The sequence below is a fragment of the Hippoglossus stenolepis genome, chromosome 11 (genome assembly GCF_022539355.2).
Source record: "Hippoglossus stenolepis isolate QCI-W04-F060 chromosome 11, HSTE1.2, whole genome shotgun sequence".
NCBI lineage: Eukaryota > Metazoa > Chordata > Actinopteri > Pleuronectiformes > Pleuronectidae > Hippoglossus > Hippoglossus stenolepis.
In genome coordinates this window covers 17,740,548-17,763,248 of record NC_061493.1, presented here as the reverse complement: position 1 = coordinate 17,763,248, position 22,701 = coordinate 17,740,548, and the positions used below count along the sequence as shown (strand labels likewise).

At 41.0% G+C, this 22,701-nt stretch overlaps 1 protein-coding gene across 6 annotated transcripts in view; it reads left to right on the top strand.

Annotated features, from left to right (window-relative positions):
* Positions 1-22,387, top strand: part of pde1cb (phosphodiesterase 1C, calmodulin-dependent b) — a 79,342-nt gene extending 56,955 nt beyond the window's left edge. For 5 of the 6 annotated variants that reach the window (XM_035171189.2, XM_035171187.2, XM_035171191.2 and 2 more), the window contains 15 exons: positions 1,880-1,993; positions 2,899-3,081; positions 5,057-5,123; positions 5,693-5,809; positions 6,249-6,389; positions 8,617-8,717; positions 9,333-9,461; positions 9,847-9,948; positions 13,167-13,287; positions 14,679-14,760; positions 15,467-15,587; positions 17,313-17,488; positions 17,698-17,931; positions 18,706-18,768; positions 18,951-22,387. In XM_035171189.2, coding sequence (XP_035027080.1) covers positions 1,880-1,993; positions 2,899-3,081; positions 5,057-5,123; positions 5,693-5,809; positions 6,249-6,389; positions 8,617-8,717; positions 9,333-9,461; positions 9,847-9,948; positions 13,167-13,287; positions 14,679-14,760; positions 15,467-15,587; positions 17,313-17,488; positions 17,698-17,931; positions 18,706-18,768; positions 18,951-18,970 — 1,771 coding nt within the window. In that variant the 3' untranslated portion in view covers positions 18,971-22,387. The remainder of the gene's footprint in view (positions 1-1,879; positions 1,994-2,898; positions 3,082-5,056; positions 5,124-5,692; positions 5,810-6,248; positions 6,390-8,616; positions 8,718-9,332; positions 9,462-9,846; positions 9,949-13,166; positions 13,288-14,678; positions 14,761-15,466; positions 15,588-17,312; positions 17,489-17,697; positions 17,932-18,705; positions 18,769-18,950) is intronic. The other variant, XM_035171188.2, reaches the window with a different exon arrangement.
* The last annotated feature ends 314 nt before the right edge of the window (positions 22,388-22,701 follow it).

Genomic DNA, 22,701 nt, shown 5'->3' with positions numbered 1-22,701 from the left:
AGACCTTTTTCTCCTCAACCCTTTGCATAGAAACGTTTTGGATCCTCCACTTGGTAGAATTGTCGCTTCTGTCAGGGAATGTAATCAATGAGAGCACCTGAAACCTTCTACTCTCCCACCTCTCTGCTTAATAATTCAACATCCAGCATAGCCTCTGTGGGCATTGACTGTGAAAGGGAGCGCATGACCTCCAGCACAGCAGCAGGTGGTATTCTGCTCGGGGGTTGCACTGTGCACAAATTGATGATAACTTGCTTTTTCTCTTTTGTGCTATTTCGGTCGGTCTTTTGCTATATGGCTTTGGCGAATGTGAAGAAAGAAAAATTACTGAAGGCATGAATCTATACCCACAAGCATATTAACATTGAGAAAATATAACACAGGGAAGATGGTGTTTTATTTATTTTATGCTAAATCACTCAAATGTTCAATTTATTGAGTGTGACTGAATAAATGTGCACCACAATGAATGCAAAAATGCTCATGGCAAACATATATTAATATCTGTTAAAGCAAATGTTTCAAGTGTCCTACACAAGACCAGCAGCTGCTTGTAAATGCCACCTTGAAAGTGATAAAAACTTTATAAAGCCTCTAACTGTCTTTAGAAATGTCTGTTGGAGCTGCTCACGATTCACCAACATTGAATCTGAACCAGTCGAGGACAAAACAAGTGACGCTGACCCGCAGGCTATAAATAAAACGAGATGTCAAAGGTCACATAGTAGGAGAATCTCATGCAAATGAGTGAAGAATCGAAGGTGGCAGATTTTAAAATCTTTGACTTCTCTGAGCGCGAAAAGCACAAGTGCAACTAATGACATCAGTGATGGCTTCATTCCTATTAAGTGTCCCATTAGAGCAGGAGACCAGAGCTCAGGAGCTGGAATTCAGCCACTGGTGATGTTATTAATCACACCTGTGGTTGACAGACTGTTTCCTATAGGAAAGGCCGATACAGGAGAGTGTGACATCAATCAACTGCACGATCCCATCTGAGCTTAAATGAACTAGAAGGAAAACATATATGTATGTAGCCTCTTTTAAAGCAACGTGGCAGTAATACAAAATATTTCATCTAATTTATTTACAAGGACAACACTCATTAGACAGAAGTCTGGCAAATTTTCAACTGAGATGTTTTGAATCCAATGATGACGACAAGATGCCAGAAACAAATGGAAAAAGAAATAAAGGAAAAGAGAAAATAGAGCAACAGCATCAACACAAACTCACCAGTATCCACTATTCAGCACGTGTAACCATGCATGTAACACAAAGCAACAAGCAATACTGTTTACAACACGTGCAGACATGCAGAGCAGCAATACAACATGATTGAAGTATGATATACAATATTGACCTACATAATATGTTAAAAGATGCAGTAACATGTTAGTAAAATGGTTATATCATACATCTAACACCTAATCCATGCAGCACAGCTATAGACTATAGAGGGTAGAAGCCACTCTGCAGACAAAGTACTGGTAAATTGGGCAAAAAGGACATTGGACAAGTAAACATCACGTCTAACCAGCAATATCAAGAATTACAAATTAACACAACTTTTCAGTGCACACACTGACTATTTCATTAAAAAACATATTTTGCATCTAGTGAAAAATGTAGTATTCTGGTTTTATGCTGCTCCTCACTTTGTACTTACGTCTTGATTTATATGTAATTGTATGTTTGTGTGCTGTTGTCTCACTTTGTAATTTAGCCTGAGAGGACAAGTTTTAGTTTCGTTCAATCTCACCTCGTGCAGCAGAAACCCAGACCAGATTAATTGAATATCAGTGGCAATTATTTGATCATGTCGAGATGGCAGGGCAGTAATTGCATTTGTCAACTGACCGTTGAATCTCTGTTTTAGATTAAGATGTCTGGTGAAGCAGTTGGAGAGAGGAGAGGCTTCCCTCGCAGACCTCAAGAAAAACCTGGAGTATGCGGCGGCGGTGCTGGAATCCGTTTACGTCGAGGAGACAAGGTAAGAACACAAACAAGACAAAAGCTCCCTGCAGTGTATTAACCAGGTCCATTCACTGAGAACAACAGAACAGCACTGATGAAGGCCAGACTCTGGATAATGGATGACTGTCATTAGTGTGGCAATTGGCCTGTGTTGTAATTATTTGTTTCATTTTAACCATTCAGTGTGAGCTCTTCTACACACTGCAGCTACACTTACTTACATTGATCATTCATATTGTGACTGAGTATAAATATAAATATCTTCCCTCATTTGGTGTTTGGTGGAAAACGCTGTCTAACACGTAGGTACTCATCAAACCGTTCAGTTTTACCTTTAACTTGTCACCCATATATACTGTGTAACGGGTTTTTGATTTTGTGGCTGATGATTGTATGTCAATAGATGGATTCAGGTCCAGCGTATGAATAGGCTTATGGCATTATGTAAGCCTCTCGTCATCGAGATCTCGCCAGATTAGGGCCAGCGGTGGCATGACCACTCCAGGACGGAGGATGATGAACTATCCGGTGCAGAATCCATGTAGCGCCACGATTATCAGTGTGATGTGAATGCTTTTCTCTTTGCCATAAGAACATGTATTCAGTTCAGTGGGTGGAGACCAACAGGCTTTGCTCTTTATCCCTCGTACATGTCAACACAACAGGGTAGCTGTGGAGAATTATATCACGTAGTTGGATTTGAATCATGGTGTTTCAAGAGGCCTGGGATGTTTTGATGTTACATAAGAGGTGTTATTATTTGGCGGACAGCTCTGGGTTTTAAGTTTGATCCCCTATGAAAGTAGACCTGGTGTAAACTATAAATATGTTAGTAAGCCTGTGGTCTCTTTCCTTTCCTTTATTTCTTTTTCCATTTGTTTCTGTCCTTTTTCCACTCTCTCCCTTCTCCCTTGTGTTCAGACGCTTGGTGGACACAGAGGATGAGCTCAGCGACATCCAGTCGGAATCGGTGCCCTCAGAAGTGCGGGACTGGCTGGCCTCCACCTTCACTCGCCAGATGGGCCTGATGCTGCGGCGCAATGAAGAAAAGCCTCGCTTCCGCAGCATCGTCCACGCCGTTCAGGCTGGAATATTTGTTGAGAGGTGTGTGTGATGCACAAGAGCACAGACCACACTGGCATGCAGTTAGAAGTCAAACAGATTATCACATTTATATTTCCTTCTCTGATGTTGCTGATCTATCATTGATCAAAATAAACCAGGGTAGCCAGGAGCAACTTAAAGCAATTCTATCAACAGCTTTAGTTTGGTCTTGCATAAGAAATGGACATTCACCCTGCCCTTGTGGGATTTGGGACTTTTGTTGCACGTACACTTTACATTACTGACATTTTTTGCTTTGGATGAATTTCCGTTTTATATGAAAATTGAAAAATACGTTGGGGCTTGAAAAGTGCTTGATTTAGATCATCCATCACACATTATAACTGCAATATATATATATATTATTAACTTTATCCATTTTGCTATGTAAAAATTCAAGGTTATTGTTGATTGGTTTTGCATACATATTAATACAAAATTGTTGCAGCTTAAGAAATGGGGGAAATATTTCAAAATTCAAAGCCCCACATCTCGTTTTAAAAACAATGCTACGGCCCTTTTAAAAGTTCAGTCTGCTGCAAATATATCTGCATGACTCAATCACCTGAGTCGACCATATATCATTACGGCCTTGGCAAGCCTGGCTAAGCACAATCATTTACAGAGTTACATCAGCTCCCTCTCCGAGGCTGTGCTTTATCACACACTAGCATGCATTTGTTGCTGTAATCAAAAAAGCAAGACTCCTAGCACAGAGAGGGCAGAGCCTCCTCACAGGCCCCCTCTGATAAAGTCATTTTAATATTAACAATGGAAAATAATGCCTAAATATAAGCATTAGACAAAATTGTTCTGAAGAACTGAAAATAAAAAGGGGTTGCAAGTCATGTTCAAATGTTTCAGCACCAAGGACAGAGCATGACTTCTGACAGTTCAGCACCACAGCAGATAGACAGCGACAGTCACATAAACATAACATATCAGTATACAGCACCACAACATTCAGACATAGAATTGATAATGACTAAATGGCAGATTCAAATACATAGCCTACCATCTACAACACCACAGGCAGTGACACAGACAGGCCTGAGATACAGTAAATGTACAAGAAACATCAAAATAACAAAACGTTCTTAGTATGTTAATAGTCTAAAAAGTAAAATTATGGCTGTTACACTCACCAGTTTATTCTTTGCTCATCCTGGTGTCATCCAGTTGTGTGCACCGGCCCTTTCCATACATTAAAATGATCAAGACGGAACGATCAATTGTTTATCCACTCAGTCATCAATCAAAGAAATATTGGGTTTTAATGCACCTGATTTGTATTTTCTCTTCATTTTACTGCCTATCGCTATATACAATTTTAAAAAACACACTCAGAAGTTAATGTTAAAGTTATATTGTAACCTGTCACTAAAGCTGTGCCAGTGATTTAGGGACAGACTCTGCAGTAGCTCGCAAGCGCCCCTACTCAGCGTGGGCCCCGGTGCAGTAACACTCTCTGCCACTAGGGTCGCTCTGAATGTTTTCTGAATTTAAAATGAAGATTAACTGGAAAAGAGGAAGAAAAAGAGTGAAAATGAAAATATGGCCAGATGCATTTTTGGAAACTATTCCAAGACTTTTAGTTTCTAAATGATAGTATTCATCCCAAAAAAATATTGCGATGTTTAGCAATGCACACAACCTTCCAGATAATTCTTAATGCTTCACTAAGTCTCTTGGGGAATTACTCAGCCTGTTTTTGCATTTGTGATTAAATTAATCTACATTTCAATCCCTTGTTTTTAATAAAGCTTTAAACATTTAGCATGTGACAAAAATACAGACTTTTCCTAATGTACCCGTCTTTTAAAAACAGATTCCCACTGTGTGTTGTGTTGGTTTGAAGGTTATAGTGAGTCTTGGTGGGGAAGCTTCCAGGCTGTGCTCTGGGACCGGAGTTGTAACCTCTGGTGTTTACACTCAGCGGTGCGTTTCATTTGATGTTTTTATCTCATCCGAACAGGATGTACCGACGTACCTCCAATATGGTGGGACTCAGCTACCCCCCTTCTGTCATATCTGTGCTTAAGGTATTAACATGTGCACACACTCTTGAGCAGAAGCAAGCAGATAGGAAAATAACAACTTTAACCGCACAAAGACACACACACACACACACAATAACTGATCTGTGATGGGGCATAATTTCCATAAGGCCCTGGTGGCATTGCTCCCGTCACTTGTTGTTTTAGGTCTATTACATATTTATATGTTCATCTGAGTCTCTTTCAGTTAGTACAGGGTGACCTTCCTTATCGGTGAAGGTTGTTGGGACTGTTTGCAACCTGAAATAAATACCTGCAGACAAAACTCAGCGCTGAAGATATGTACTGAAAACTGTGTATTTGGATAATATCTGTATTTACAGTAATAACTGAGTAACTGTGAGTTTAACCGAATAGTTTAGATGAAAGTATGTGTCAAAGAGTATCAGATTAAAAAAACAGGTTGACGTAGCATGTCTGTTTTTGTTGTTATGCAATTTTATTGGAAAGCACAACAACATATATAGATTTTTTTCGTAACTTCATTGTTTTGCAACTTATATTGTCTAAGGAGAAACATGTAATTGTATATATTTTTTCTCTCCCCTGCACAGCATGTTGACAAGTGGTCGTTTGACGTTTTCGCTCTAAATGAGGCCAGCGGGGATCACGCACTTAAATTCATATTCTACGAGTTACTCACAAGATACGACCTCATTAGCCGCTTCAAGGTAAAGTCACGAGGATAATAAAGCACCACGGTCACTGCAGTACTTGTGTTCATGTCATTAAAATGAGGAGAAACTAAAAATATGTAGTAAGGATGATGACCCTGCACCAGGTCTGATTTAATGGAAATCAGATAACTCACCTCTCCTTCCCGCTCAAGAGTTAGACGATGCATTGACAATGACAACACAAGGGGAGGTTGATCATATTTAATCTTATACTGGTGAAGCTCATTTACCACAACACTTGAAGGTCCAGCATCTGAGGGAAAATGACACGGGCAATGATGCAGACCTGAGCTAGAGATTGTGACCTGGACCAGCTTAAATAACGATCCATGATTTCATGACATCAAATTCAGATTCCCAGGAAGTGAAGTGACGTGCTCATTATTAAAATCTGCCTGTAGAGGTCATTTACTGTTCATTTGTCCATCATCAGATCCCAATCTCCGCAGTGGTGTCATTCGTGGAGGCCCTGGAAGTAGGATACAGCAAACATAAAAACCCCTACCACAACCTGATGCACGCCGCTGACGTCACGCAGACTGTACATTACTTGCTACTCAAGACTGGCATGGTGGTGAGTGCTGCACAAGCACATTAGATGACACAGTGTTATCAGCATCCACTCTACAGAAACCAGTGGAACAGGCTTGTTTAGTTCCGAGAAAAGAAGCTCACTGAGTTGAAGCTTAATCGGTGGAATCAGGAGGATCTTATCCACGTGCTACTGCAGAACATCTCTGTCAGCTGATGTATGCGAGCCTGACTGCAGCATTACCCAACATGCAGCTTCTCAACATGGCTTCATTCTCCTTTGGAAATGCACAAAATATTCTATCCTAAAAAACAAAAACACAAGTTACCCAAGAAAAAAAAAACATAATTCAATCCCAGTTTTGCTCAGAGCAGGTTTTTGAACGTCAACCCACATCTGTCAAAATGTCACACATGTTAATAGTCACTCTTTCAACATTGGAAGTCAAATATTTTCTGTTGCTGTGACATTGCTTCATTCCTACCCTTTGTATTTCATCTTGCTTTTGTTCTTCTTTAATCTTACTGACCTAAATTTCCCAGCTTTGCTCCGAACTGGCTTTAGGGTCGTTATGATGCTGCATTTATTCAAAAAAACAAACAAAAAAACCTGCTGAGTTTAAAGTCCCCAACCAGCCAAGCAGCAGGCCGCCCCCGTTTCCATTGTTTTTATTTCATCACCTTAATAAGGTGGCTGCGACAGCTGTCGACATGGTGTGTTTCTTTGGCCAGTGCCTCCTGAAGTAAACCACATTACTGCCAGAGCCACAGACTCCCGGGAGAGCTGCGGAATAAAATCTATCATCTTGCAGGTCCTCCAGACTCCATTAAATCAACAATCAACAGGTCATTCATAAAGAAGGCCCGTGAGGAAACATACTGGGGGATGGATCGGGCATCTTGCGCCCATCACCCCATTCTTAATGAGTCTGCCATCCCCCCCACTGTTGATTAGTCACCAGTATCGACTGTGCTAAATCCCCACTCTGTGGACGTGAGTGCACTCAGAACATGCACATCTCAGAGGAAAATGCCCACTCACAGGTGTGAGGATGCTGCTGACATCACTGGTGCTTGTATACATGCTGGTTAAACATGTATACAAGCATTAGTTTCTATATGTTGAGCATGTTGACGTATGATGTAACAGGTAGTTTCTGTTTCTTTTTTTCCAATTAAAGAATTAAAGAGCATCTGTCATTTAGTGCACTGAACTTAAATTTGAATTGTTTTAATCTTTTGGCTCGATTTGGTCTTTGAGGCACTACATTTAAAAAGAGATATGCAAATTAAGTTTAATCTATTAGCAGAATATTAGTGGGCGATTTTACTAATCAAACAATCCTGTTTAAAGCCAAAAGGCAAAACCTGGTTCGAACTGATGGTAAACTTAATATCTTTGGGTTTTTAACCATTGGTTATAGGCAAAATCTGACATTTGAAGAGAACATTTGAGAAGAAATAACTATTGTCTTACATTTTGTAGTCAAACAAATCCCTGAACAATCATGACAAATATTAGATACATAAATAGTTGTAGCCCTATATGTATGTTTTCATCAAACTTGCCGCAAGAACATTTTCTAAAAATATCAAGCCATTCCTTCAACAGTCTCTGACGACTTTCACATTAAAATCTGCTAGCACCTAAAAAGGTTTAAACTCTGTGAAGGGATTTGTATTCTTACTTGTGACAGCATTAACTTACTTACCTGACTTTTTCATTTATATTTGGTAACAGTGACAAATCAAACAGAGACGTGAGAGGGAGAGAAGACGGACGAGTGTTGAAGCGACAGTTCAAAATGTGATTCTCAGTCGAGCTTGTCTTATCTAAAGTTTCCTTTCGGATTTTCTGACCTTTCCTCCGTCTCCTCCTCCCCATTTGTTTCCTCTCATCCCCGACGGTAATGTGTTTCTCGTGCCAAATACTTCCCCTCCTCATCCTCTATATCACTTTTCACCTCCACATCTTCATGGCATGATGTACCATTTCCTGCGTCCCCCCCTTTTTTCCGTTCACTGGCTTCTCATTTCTCTCCTGTAATTTCTGGCCATTCTTTTCTCTTGTCTCCATTACTTTCCTGTTCCCTCTTTCCCGTCGATGTCTCTGTCTTTTCCATCTCATTGCCTCCCCCTCCTCAACACCCTTCTCTCTTCTACATGCTCCTCTTTATATCCTTCCCCTTATCTTCACCTTGCCATTGCTTCCTCACCCCCCCACCCCCACCCCCTCTCCCTCCCTTCCACTCCTCTATCTCTGCCTGCAGCATTGGTTGACTGAGCTGGAGATCTTTGCCATGATCTTTGCGGCGGCAGTGCACGACTACGAGCACACGGGGACCACAAACAACTTCCACATTCAGACAAGGTAATGGATCATAAAATCAAAAATGCATGGCACTGACTCAGCCGATCAATGTTTTCATTTACAGCATGGGGGCTTTATATTCACACTGAGATCGCCTGCGGTGCAATAATGAGGCCGGGACAGGACGAGAGTCCATATGAACTCCAAACCTCCGGCAGAAAAGGAATAAAAACTCTTCTCTGGGACTCAAACTTGACATTGTCTTTGATAAGAACTTGAAAAGATCAAGAAAGATAACACAATGGGTCATGAAGTTTATAACCTATTCATTTTTATTTTGTACATCCTATGAATGAAACTTCATATTTTTTAGTTACATTTTCTTTTTTGTCCTCCTTATAATTGAATATTAAAACATTATTCTAAGATTTTGTATTTTGCTGGAACTTAACCTTGCTACCTGCAAATTGAAATAAAGGAAAATGACCCAATGGACAAAACTCAATGAGGAAAATACACACAAACCTGATCATATTTATAATTAAGTAAAACATTTATTAATGTATTTTAGTATTAATATCCAGTGGTCTGTTCTTGCCTGTGGTGCTTTAAGGCTGTCCTCCCAATATGAACCGGTGAGAGAATGCGGCTCTGCTTTCATCTTTTGACTGACAGGTCGGACACAGCGATCCTCTATAACGACCGCGCAGTGTTGGAGAGTCACCACGTCAGCGCAGCGTACCGCCTCCTGCAGGATGACGACGAGATGAACATCCTCTACAACCTGTCCAAGGACGACTGGAGGTCAGAGAGACACGTACTTGAGCAGATGAAAGAGCTGAGAGACAGTAGAAGGGATATAAAGAGAAATCACACAAAACAATGTATAAATCACCTCTTGTGTTTCAAGAAAAAGAACTGTTGGAGTCAAAATCTGGAAATTTTAAAACTTTGTATTATGTGTGATATTAAATTAAAGGAGACAGATTCAGTCTGATGTTCCTGGTGTAAGATGGGACTTGTCAAAGCACGTTATTAGAAATGGCTCTGATGTGTTACGTGCTTTCATTTTCCTTAGCGACTTCCAAAATGAGTTGGCTTCCATCATCTGTGGGTTTGACAGTTCGTCATACAGCACAGGGTTCATGTTTTTCCACCTCTTTGTTTTCTCTCCTTTCTTTTCATCCAGAGAGCTGCGGGCTCTGGTGGTGGAGATGGTGCTGGCTACAGATATGTCCTGTCATTTCCAGCAGGTGAAGGCCATGAAGAACTTCCTACAACAACCTGAGGGGTCAGTTGTCTTCTCCTCCGCTGCTGTTTCCACTCGCTGCCCATCACCCCAGCACTTTAAATCTCCATTAACCCTGCAATCAGCTGCTGTTTACCAACCGCCCACTGTTTACAACCCAATTAACCCTGCCCTGAAGAGTGCGCTGGAGAAACACCATAAATATTCATGTTCCGTATTGGCAGATCATTGTGTTTTCACTGAGAAAATCTGAAATCTGGTCAAGCACGGGCAATATTAGAAGAATCAAAAATGAGAAAGGGTTGCCAGACACCAAAAAAGCCGTTAGTTATTTGTTAAAGCATTTTTCCAAGTAGAGGAGCGAGCAAAAGCTGGAATGGCGCTCGGAGTGCACACGTCTGCCAAGACTCAACAGTCTCCAAATGAAAACACATTTATATTCACTAGATCCAGTTTTTTCATTTGGATCTGCACTAAATTGAAGACACTGGTAAATATCAGTCACCTAAACATACTTGATTTCTATAAAATCATCGCCCTCGAATGCGTCTCTGAGAAATCCATTAAATTGTTGACACATTATCGCTCCATGTTAAAGAAAGTGAAAAATAAGTCCTGGATTCGCCCCCTGATGGTTCTCTCTCTCTCGGGTCATGATCCACCCGTCTGCAAAATGTCTGCGTAAATTTTGTGTATTTCTGCTAACTATCAAATAAACAAATCTCCTTGGTGGAAGCACTGATGTTATCACAAGTAAACAAGCATATAATGTAGAGCTGCAAAAATGTGTTGATTGATTGATTAATGCAATTTTTGCTAATGTAGTGTGAATCCATTAAGTGGCCAAATGTATGATATTCATAACTATATACTTTACAGTTTACTTGGATAATGTATTGCCTCTCATAAGATTAATATTTCCCTGGGTGGAAACGCGAGGTAACAGGACCATTCAGAAGTTTGAAGTTGTCCTCAGGCATCATGTTGTACTTTAAAATACTATATTGAGAGGAGAGGCTGGTGATACGGCTCAGTGAGTTGAAGGACTGCTTGGGAGCTTTAGGGTTGTGGGCTTGATCCCTGTGAGGTGCATTAAATTTTGAAATCCTGTATGCGAAGGAAAGTAAAAAATCTCTAAGAAACACAGCTCGAGAGTCTGTAAGAGAACTCTGCTGGAGTTCTGTGTCCTGTATCAGTTCAGTATATTGAATTTTCGAGTTCCAGCACCTGAAGTAAACATTCTAAGACTCTATGGGAAGTAAGAGTCAGTTGTCTGACCTCACGTCTCATGGTGGTGGAGGACTGGAAGGTTTGAGGTTGTGAGTTTGATCCTTATGAGGCTCAGTGAATTTTTAAAGTCCAACCACCTAAAGCGAAAAACTGAAATAAACCCCTTCTCCTGCATTATAGAGAAGCTCCTGGTGGCGCGGAGGGTTTGTTTGTGACTGTGAGGCATCAGTTTGCAGTTTCACATTGAACAGCGCGAGAGAGAAGTACGAGAGAAGTACGAGGTTATGTTGAGGAAGAAAGCTAACAAGTTAGACGTGTTTATATAGAAAGTATAATCAGTATGTGCACTGCGGCTCTGCACCACCTGCCGTCTGCAGAAAGTGACTGATGGTGAGTTTGTAATGACCTGGAGGTCCACTGCTGGAAAGCTACACAGGAAAACCCACACACCCCCCCACACACACACACACACGCTCGTGCACACATTATTGAGAGATTGCACTCTGCCGGAAGCTCTAATGCTGAACAGACTCTAATGTCAAGTCATTTAAACCAGTGTGCTGCAGGCCTGCTTACTGTGCACTTTAACATCCAATCTGCCACAAATGGAATTGTAGGAAATCGGAGCCGCTCACCTTTGTTTAACCTTGTGCTGTGTGTTCTCATCCGTGCGCCTGTTTTCCATATCGCTCTGTGTATGTCCGGTCATGCGTCAGGCCATTGCACACGATATATTTCGATATGGTTATCAGGTCGTATCCCAGACACCAGCAGATGTGTGATGAGGTGAGATGATGCATTTTCACACTGTTTCAGAGTAGAAAACCGATTAGTCTAATGAAGGCAGTGGGATGGAAAAAGACCCCCTTCATGTTTGGATAGACATGTAGGTTGTTGCTATTTGGGTTCATGTTTTCATATGCATGTCGATAATTGACATCTATGCTGTCAGGGGCGGTTCCAGTGGCAAGGTCAGGGGGGCACTGGCCCCAGCTGGAATCTGATTGGTCCCTGAAGTGCCCCTGTGCGATCAGTATTTATTTATTTATTTTTTTAAACAAACAAGTTACTTCCTATTAATACTAACAACGAATAGGACAATTTGTTAAGAATGTTTTATTTCAATATTTAATATTCAATGTTGTGTGGCTTTGGTCAAAGCTACAGAGCTAACAGTAAACAAGGAATGACATGAATGTGTAAATTACTGCATCAGTAACTGTGCATGGATGTTGGACATAATATAGAAACATCCTCGATCCGCCACTGCACACTGTCTGTGTTTTGCATGCGTCATCAGTTTTATGATTTGAGCGTCTCTGCAGGGAATCTACACCATCACAACATTTCTATGTGTGTATTATCCCAGACCTTCTAAAACAACGTTTAATTTTAAACTGAATGTGCTGAAACACACTGGCTGAAGAACAAAAAGTGTGGAACTGCCCCCACATGTCATTTCTGGACTATTAACAGAAAAGTTTCCCTCCTCTCTGACCCTTTTATTACGCTGCTCTTGCACACAAAGTCAATTTTTCGCTGATAGATTGCTGCAGAGACATTTACAGCTGTGCCACATTTTTCCCATTCTTTTTCTTTATGACTGACCGGACTGTCATCAGGGACACTCGGTACCTTGAGAGTTTTCTTTTATCTTTTTCCTATTGGTATTTCTTTCAATGACCGTGTCCCTGATTTGTCTGGAATCTCTGTCTTCTGATGTAGCTTTTACCGGAACATCGACTCCTCAGACATTGAGAGATTGTTCCTTCCAGATAGATGCGCTTTCAACTCAATCATCTGCCATTAGACACGAATCATCTTATTTTGATGAACTTTTTGAATAAAACATCTGCTCCAGTCTTAATGTAGATGACATTAACATTGGGTCAAACAGCTTGTTTTATCCAAAATAGACTGTATAACAATAAAACTTCAGTGAACAGAACCAAGCAAAAACTGCAGCAAATGTACAACAATCTCTGGTGGACTTGAGTTTTAAATGTTGTGTATCTACTCTGTGTTTTTAGCATTGACAAGCCCAAAGCCCTTTCCCTGCTGCTGCACACTGCAGACATCAGCCACCCGGCCAAAAGATGGGACCTCCACCATCGTTGGACCACCTCCCTCCTGGAGGAGTTCTTCAGACAGGTGAGTGGACGTACGGGCCAGGTCACACAGAGAAGTGCATGGTCGGCAGATTCAGTGTGTGTGTGGGAGCTTCTGATGCATGTAGAGAGAACATGCTTTTGACATGACACATACACACAACTGTAACATGCATATGCAGTATAATATTTAATAAAGTGTTTCAGCAGTTCCTGTTTGCAACATATGAAATGATCCTTGCAGATAACTTCCTCTGGGTTTCTTTAATTCTGTAGAAAACTTTAAATCGTTATGATACAAATTCTGGAGCTTTAAGTTGCCTTTTCTATAATTACTACGTTGGATGTTTCATCACAATAAACATTGCAAAGAAAATAAAGTCTTAAAATATGCATGTTATGGTTGCATTTTCTGTTTTGCCTCAGTAACTCACTAAAAGAGGAAAACTGGTAAAACAGATTCCCAGAGAAACAGGAAACGTTTTTGTGAAAAGAGAAAACATGTGAAGCTGAATAATGAAACATGGCACCAGTCTATATAAGTGTCCAAATAAACCAGGCCATTGAGCCTTGGAGCCCTCGAGCACGACAGTCGAGTGAAACGGCTGAAAAGAAAACAGACATCATTCATGTCGCTGACAAACCTCATCACAAGGTCCATTCACAAGCCTTTTTTTCTGAACACTCCAAGAAATGTTCGTAGGATCGTCAGGTTTCTTTCATTCAGCTATGAAGTAACACCTAGAATGAAATGATGATGCTATTAGTGATTAATGATTGTTCTCTGATGGCTCTTTGGCACAAATCTACCCCCCAGAGCAGTTTAAAAGGGTTTCTATCAGTAAGACATGCAGCCATGTCTAATCAGGTCTAATTACAGACACTCTGCTCTCATCACAAATGACGCCATGGAAGATTAAAATGTAGAACATTAACTCTTTGATAAAACAATGCATTTGACCCTAAATAATACTGTGTAATGGCAACTGTCAGGCAGGAAGGACAGATGTTAAACTGGTGCCACATTGCTTCAATATCGTCCATTATTAATCCACATTGTGCTCATTATCAGTCTGATTGTTATTGTGGCTGCTCTCACAAGGCCTTTGTCTCTGGGGATGTGGCTGGCTGATAAATAGCGTCTGTGAAGAACATTGCCTTGCTCCCGACTCCACATCTCATCTGTTTGTGACAAATCAGAAGAGAAAATGAAACACATTTGTGGCCCAGAAGCACTTGAGGCAGGAGCCAGACAAATCCGAAGCCTGTTGGTAGAAGTGTGAGCATATGGCGAATGTATGGTGGTGGTGTGTAAGCGGATAGTGTAAGTGTGTGTTTATGGGTGAGTGCATGGACTGTGTGTGTGTGTTTGTGCCTGGAGGGCGGGGTAATATTTCTCAAACACTGAGAATGATTTGGACGTTTTATTTCTAGGGGGACAAAGAATCAGACCTCGGGCTTCCCTTCTCACCGCTCTGCGACCGAAAGTCAACAATGGTGGCGCAGTCCCAGATCGGTGAGTGGCCACTCCCATATATACACAAAACCTGTGCATGATGGTTGCAGATGTACACGATTTCTGCTTAAACACGAGCTGACACCACGCATCGATGGCCACAGCGCAGAGGCCAATTAGTGGAGACGTGTGTTCGAAAGTGGTATTTTACAGAGTGAAAAACACACATTGACGTATGGTTTACTATTTATTTCACTCATTGTACAGAAAATATGTGAAAGCCTGTAACCTGTCTTTAAAATGGACGATGTTTCAGAGCTCTACGTGATCAAGGTTTTCATGGGAGCTCATGTTCTTTGCAGGATCGCTGATCTCTCCGTAGCTCCCCCATAATTTGAACCATTCTAAATTCACTAGACACAGATTTTTGTTTGGATCTGCACCAGATTTTACACTCATAAATATCATTCTGCTTAACAAGCCTGACTTTCAACAAGATCCATGAATTATTCTCTGAGAAATCAATGAAAATGTTGAAGAAAGATTTCCTGCATCCGCACCAAAGTTTTGTTCTTTTTCATATCCTAACCCTTTCCTCCACAGAATTTATGGAAATCAGTTGAGTAGTTTTTGTGTAATCCTGCTAACTAGCAAACAAACAAACAAACACAGATGGAAACATAAGCTCCTTGGCCGAGGTAGTAAGGAATATAGAAATGCATAAATTTACGCTGTGCTCTGAATCTCTCAATATCTTTGTCACCAGGGTTCATAGACTTCATCGTGGTTCCCACCTTCACTGTGCTGACGGACATGATGGAGCGCATCGTCACTCCGCTCATCGACGAGGCCTCCCAACCCGGTCTCGCTGGGTTCCGACGATCAAGGTGAGCTGCAGCACTTCCTCCTCCTGCTGCATAAAAAAGTTATGTGTTGCTCAGTAGCAGGATGAGTCGGTGGAAGTGAGTTAAATCTTTTTAATAAACCAGTCCAGTTAATCAAGGATGGTTTTTTGCTACCCTTCACCTCTCAAACCTTCTGAGAAACTACACGCTCGATGACGTGATTGAAGCTCAACAGCTCCTCCGCAATAGCAGCATATCTAATGAAAGTATTAAAAAACAGCAGATGAGTCTCCCATGAGTAATCCATTCCTGTGCGTGTAAATGTCTCCACCTTTCATCAGGCAGAGCCACACACCTTGAAATTGATATTTTAGAGATGCTAGACAAGTTTGCCTCACCATCCCTGATCAGGAGTGGGCGTCGGCACCCGATTGGCATACACAATAGCCTCTCCAGATACAAGGGGAAGTGATTTTGTCACCACAGGCTTCATTAATTGGCTCAATACTCTTGCTGCGGCCACGTACTAAACGAAGTACGTCCCGAGGGTGCTCCAAACAAGAAAGGACCCCTGCCCTTGCGTTTAAACTACTCAGAGAACAAGCACCTGAAAAGTTTTTTTGTTGTTTAAATGTCACTTTCTCGCAAAGCAGGATGATTAAAGTGGTATTTGGGGAGTCTGGCTCTGTATCTTCCGTCGCACCTGCACGTCAATATCAGCCTCCCGGTCCTCCTCCACAGGCGTCATTAGCATCGCTCAGTGGGCCTCCAGTCACAGCTATCCAGGTGGAAATCTCCGATAGTGTCGCCGTGCAGTCTCCTTGTCTACACAAACACACCTGGGTGCTCATGGGTTTCCTTTGACTGTTTCTCCGCAGCGTTTATAGCTGTTTTCAATCATCTGTAACCGTGACCGCTCGCTCTTTCTGCCTCTGTTTATCCTCCAGTCTTTCTTTTTTCTTCCTCTTTCAAATTGCCTCTGAATCTGTCAGCTTGAACGTTTTTTTATCCGGGCGTTTTGGCGTGACTCGATATCTCAAAAACTATTGGATGGATCGCTATGAAGTTTTGTACAGACATTCGTTGCATTCCGACACTGTGCTGCTGTAACTGCTTTGGTGATCTTCTGAATTACCCTGTAGTGACACCATGAAGTTGATATTTGTCGTTTCAAGAGAAATGTTGTGACAGCTATTGGAGGCTTTAACATCCCTAACATGATGGATTGGAGTAACGTTGTTGTTGATCCCTTAACCCAGCAATTTAGTGTCGCACTTTTATAAAGACCTCACAAGAAACCCATTAAAGAAAGAGTCCCTAGCGTGGGTCACACTAAACCAAACAACAATATGTACGTTAATTGTTGTTTAAATAAATCTTAACAAAAATTACAGCAAATTTGTGAATGAATCTAATTAACCCCCTGAAAAGGACATTATTTAACTGTTTTCACAGGCTGAGACGTTCCTTTGACAAGTAAACTGAATGCCATGCGTTCATCTAGCGCCATCATCTGGTCAAAAAGAGAATTTGTCCATTACCTGCAGAACGAATGAAACATGCATTGACATTATCATGCTAACATCCTACACTAAGATGTTGAACATGCTCATTACTGGTTAGACATCAGCACATTGCCACCTGCTGGCCAGTTAGCATGCTGACCTCAGCATTTAGCTCAAAGCTCCACTTCACTGAGCTGCTAGCTTGGCTGTACACTCGTCTTGACTCTAAACTCTCTTCTCCCCCTCGTTTTGCTCCATCCAGTCTGAACAGTATTAGTTCGGATGAGGTCAAACGGCACAGCGTGAAGAGCATGGGCTCCGACAGCAGCTCGTCAGGACAAAGCTCTCTGCTGACACTGGACATGAAGAACTTCAAGGCCCTGTGGAACGAAGAGGTTTATCAGAACAGAGAGAGGTGGAAAACGCAGGCTACTAAAGGTACTGTTCACACACACAACTTCTTAAAGTACAAACTAAGGGCGGCTTCACACCAAAGAGCCCAGTTCCTGGTGCAAACCAGTGTCAGCATGATACATAGTTTCACTGGTCCGAGTGGGTAAAATACAACAATCCCAGTTTCTACCTGATTATGGTAAGACCACACACAGATGCACGCTAACCTGCCATCACACTCTTTGTGACCTCAGAGGCGGAGGAGAGAGCTAAAAAGGAAGAGGAGGAGCAAGCTCAGCAGGAAGACACTATGGAGCCCCAGGAGGGACAAACAGAATCAGAACAGCCTGAACCAAAGGAGGACCAATTGGAGGGGGAGGCGGCCGAGTCGGCAGAGGTCAGCACACCGCCAGACGGTAACACGGGGGAAACAGAGGAGGGAGATCAGGCCGAGGGCGCCACACACAAGAGTCCGTCTCTGCATAACGGTATATTCCTTTAACTGTGTCATCCCATAGCCAAACTAAGAGACATGATGTAAATCTGTGGTGAATGTTCATCCACATCTCACCACACTGTCTCAAACCCTTTCATCAACAGATATTTGTGTTATCTCCCTTCTTCTTGAACCTAGCTTCTTTCATTCAATCACAAATAATTCAGAGATTCTACAAGAGGTGTCACTGTCATGTGTTTACAAAAGTAGCAAAAAGGGTTGCAAATCATGAAGGTTTCCATTAATGAATATCTTTTCTTTTCTTTTTTTTTTGCTACTAATCAATGAATCATTTTTTCTGGTCTTTTAATTTTGTAAAGCCAAAGATGAAAAGTGGAAATGTCTTGTTTTGTCCTGTCAACAGTTTAAAATCCAAAGATATATAATTTTATTCGTCAAATCCTCAGAATCTGAGAAGCTGCAACCAGCAATTATTTGGTGATTTCTAGTTTAAAACTTTATTAGAAATGTTCCTATCATCAAAATTGACAGTTTCCTTTTCTGTTGAACAGATTTATTATCAATTCAATTAATTTTGTGAATGAAAAGTGTTTGAAAATACTGGATTTTATCTTGTCTCATTTATTTCAGTGGGTTATTTTGAATTCTTTGGTTCCCCACTGGAAATTAGAATAACTTTGGGTTTGTTAACTTGTTGACTGATCCGGTTCCTGGTCAGAGGCGTGTAAAAGGTTATTTTAAGATAGAGGATGATTTCAGGATTTCACCCACCTGCGTCTGACAAAGAGTCTTTTTGACTTTTCAGGAGAGTTGTCTGAAGGAGCTGAATCTACAGAGGATGAAGAAAATAAAAAAAAAAGTGTCGATGGTGAGTTTATTTCTGCAGCACATGACCATTGACGTTTTTATTGCACCTAAAAAGTGAAAACCAATGTTTCCCTCCCTTATATGTTGAAAATGTTGAAGTTATCATATTAATCATAGGAAATATGTAGATTTCTCCACGTCAGCCACTTCGTTATGTCTTTTAATATAATATTTGTCTCAAAGCAGAGGTAGCGATGGAATAGTCGAGCTGTAGATAATCAACAGCATCACCGGACCCTGAACCTGTTCTTCTCACTCGACCGGGGGAGCTCCACCCAGACTCACTTCAGAGGGAAGGCCATCAGTTGGACTGTGTCGCCCTCTTCAGGGCTTCAAGAAACTCACACCTTCACTTCCATTTTTGTGTCCTAATGATGAATAGTTTTTACTTTTCCTGTGTTTACACTCCGCCGGTCTTGTATGCAGAGTTTGTGGCTCGACCCGTGTGCATGATTCCTCCCTCTCTGCTTATCGATGAGGACAATACAGAAGATTTAATGATCTTAAGGTGATGAGGGGGTTGAGAGGAGCCTTTTTAAAAGACTGACACTGAAAATGTTTTTTTAGTTTGCCAATCTTTTACCGCACACATCCACAGACATGTAGCCATCGTACAAGTCCCACTTTTTACCCTTTTCTCTCTCTGCACTCATTTGTTAGATTTCAGCATCACACAGAAAAAACTGGTTTGTTTAGAAACAAAGTATGTTACAGTCATTTGTTTTTCGTCCTTTCAAATTAAAACAGAAGTGCTTTTTATTGTGGAAAATGCAGGATAAATGCACATGAAAAGGGACTTTCACAGCTGCCACACAGAATGTAAACTGTCTGGGTTTGTGTTTAGTACAATGGGGTTAAATTAACAAAACCTACTTTATCTAGAAATATTGTGCTTTATAGGAATTTCTGCTGGGAGTCTCACCCGATCGAGAGACTACCACAAAAACCTTTTCACTACCAGTTGTGTCTCATTTTTCCTCTTCACACGTTTACTTTCTCAGTGCTTTCCTCAGACGATGATCGTTTGTGTTCCCTGCAGTTCTTATTGTTTTTGTGTGTCCTTGTCGTCTGCACTGTAAATATGTTTGTACATGTACGGATCTGAGAATGAGTAGAAATCCTATTATTCCACAATCCAAGAATCAAGATGGTTTTTGGATGTAATGTAAGATATTGTAGTGGAAAATGTCCAAAAATTAGAATGCAACCTTTGCATTTCAGACATATCACACATTTAAATGCATTGAAGATATTTTGTAATATTTAAAATCTTTTTGTTTACCTTTTTTTGTTGTTGTTGTTACATTTGTTCTGCATTTGTCCTTCATGAATCCTGCACTAGATGTGTGTTATATCCTCACTGTGTGTGTGTGTGTGTGTGTTTCATCTCTTCGTCGAATCACTTCTTGTTCTCGATGCCTTCTTACGTGTATTGAAGCTGTAGCAACACATCAGCATCGCCGCTGAATTAGAGTAAAAAATCTCAGACATGTTTCTCGCTTTCATTTTCGCGGCACAGTTAAGTCACAGCAGCTCCACATTCTATCGTTGGTGTAATGTTGAATGGACGTGTTTACAGTGTGCTCGTGCACCTAGTAGCCAGCTCGACCCATCAGGCTTCTCGTGACGCATCCGACGCTGAGTACAAACTGTATCTGCTTCCTGGTCGTTTGCCAGGTTTTTAAAGGCTTGTAATGTTGTGTATAGAAGATGCAAATATTGCTTACTGTGCATATGTAACATATTGAACCCCCGCAGCGCTGCTTCAGCTTATATTATAAACCTAATACATGGAAGTGGAAGAAGCAAATCGGGGCAGTATTTGCATAATTTTAGGTGTGTTTTCCCTCAAACTGTGCACTTTTATTTTGAAATTCCCTAAATGAATAGTGCCAGGACCACATTCTTCGTGTATTATTTTAAAGTATACAGTACACGTGTCTACTGCTACACATTCTAATATGTATAATATGTATCGGGTTCAAAAAGGGTAAACAATTTAACACCTGAAACTTTGTATAAAACTATAGGAACCAATGAATTATTTTTTAACCTCTTTGTTTTAATACACACTCCCCATTTTTATATTATAACAGGAACACTAGTACCGTGCTGGGATAAAGCAGTTTGTCATGCAATGCTACTTTCTACCTAAAATATACAGTCGGTGGTTAGCAAGCCAGCTGGCTGAATGTGTGCCTCTACATGTACTTTCCATTCCACAACTGTAGGAAAACAAACTTTTAGTGATGTCGTTGGAATCTGTGCTGATCCAGGCACAGTCCAACAATCTAGTGAATATCTTCTGTCATTACTACACACTAAAGGAGTGCTGTGTTAACACTTTTGATTTAGACACTGTTGGAAAATCTGTTTGTAAAGTCACGCTTTGATGTTGCAGAAGTATAGTATTTATAATGGTATATTTTATTCTCTTTTTCATTTAGGAAAAATCTGTTTTTCCTCTGTTTTGTGCTCGATAGCGTTGTGTTGTTTGTTTGTTTGTTTGTTTTTGTTCTACTGGACTGTTTTCTCCTTTTGGACTGAAAGGACGCAAATGTGAAAACGTTTTCAACATGTAACTTCTTTCTCTTTTTCATTTTGTCTCTCCTCTGTGTATCTGTTCGATGTCTTTTGCTCCACCAGCTAAAACATTCATAGTGGGTCAAAGGTCCCAACTGAGTAACAATCATAGAAAATGAAATTTATCATAATAGAACAAAAACAAAACTTAGTGCATCCTCACAATAGCCTGTGTGACGCTTGGTAAAGCAGCGTTTTCTGTACCAAGGGACCAACACGTGTACAGTCTCGTAGTTTGCTTTCACTTGCTGCTGTGACGGCCGACTGTATGAATATTTAATACCGACCATAATCAGAGACATAGCTGTATTTATGACTTCTAAACGTGGTGTTTTGTAACGGTTACTATGGAACACATTCTTTGTTGTTTGTTTCTTGCTTTGTTTCCTCGTTTAGTCTGAATTATTCTCTGATCTCAAACTGTTCTACTCAGTGAGGTTAGATGGATGTAAAGCCTGTGTGTGTGTGAGAGAGCGAGTGGGTGTGTGTGTGTGAGAGTGAGAGAGTGTGTGTGTGAGTGAGAGAGCGAGTGTGTGTGTGTGTGAGTGAGAGACCGAGTGAGTGTGTGTGGAACTGCTTAAAAATTACTCAATGTGCATTTCTGATCTCCTCACTGTGACCTGCTCTATCGATGAGTGTGTGTGTGTGTGTGTGTGTGTGAGTGAGAGAGTGATGCAGTGGACTGCATGAACTGGGTAAACAATTCTCACCACCAACAAAATTGAAAAAAATACATATCAGATCAGCATTTTTTAAACATCAAGTTCTCACATTTTGTCAAATTTACAAACGTGTCCACTGACCAGCAGAGTGGAGGAACATACAAATATACAACCTGAGGTGGACGCAAGTGAACCACCTCAGGTTTACCTTCTATTCTCCATAAGACAGAGTGAATCCGAGTGAGTGGGTGTTTGTGTGTGCATGTATGTGCATGCATGTGTGCGTCACTGTCCAATGCCGGCCAGGCGGCCGCGTGTGCCACCATGCTCTGTGACTGCACAGTCGTATCAATAAATCTGGACTTAAAGGGCTCAGATCATGTCTGCCTGTCTTCATTTCTACAGCAACACAGCTCACTATCTCACATTAGAGGGGGACTTCAGCAGCTTTACATACATATCAGTGTATTTGTCATAAGGAGAACTGCTCAGTGTGTGATAATAGTTGAATAATGTCTTCTGTGGCTTTATAAAGCTTAAGAAAATAACCAGTTTACATAGACTAAACATTTTAACACAAACAAATTAAGGCGATTGACTTTAATGATCAATCTGTCGTTTTTTCTTTGGATTAATTCAATTCAATTTGTAGTCAACAAAATCAGAAATGACAAACCTCTTCATGGGCT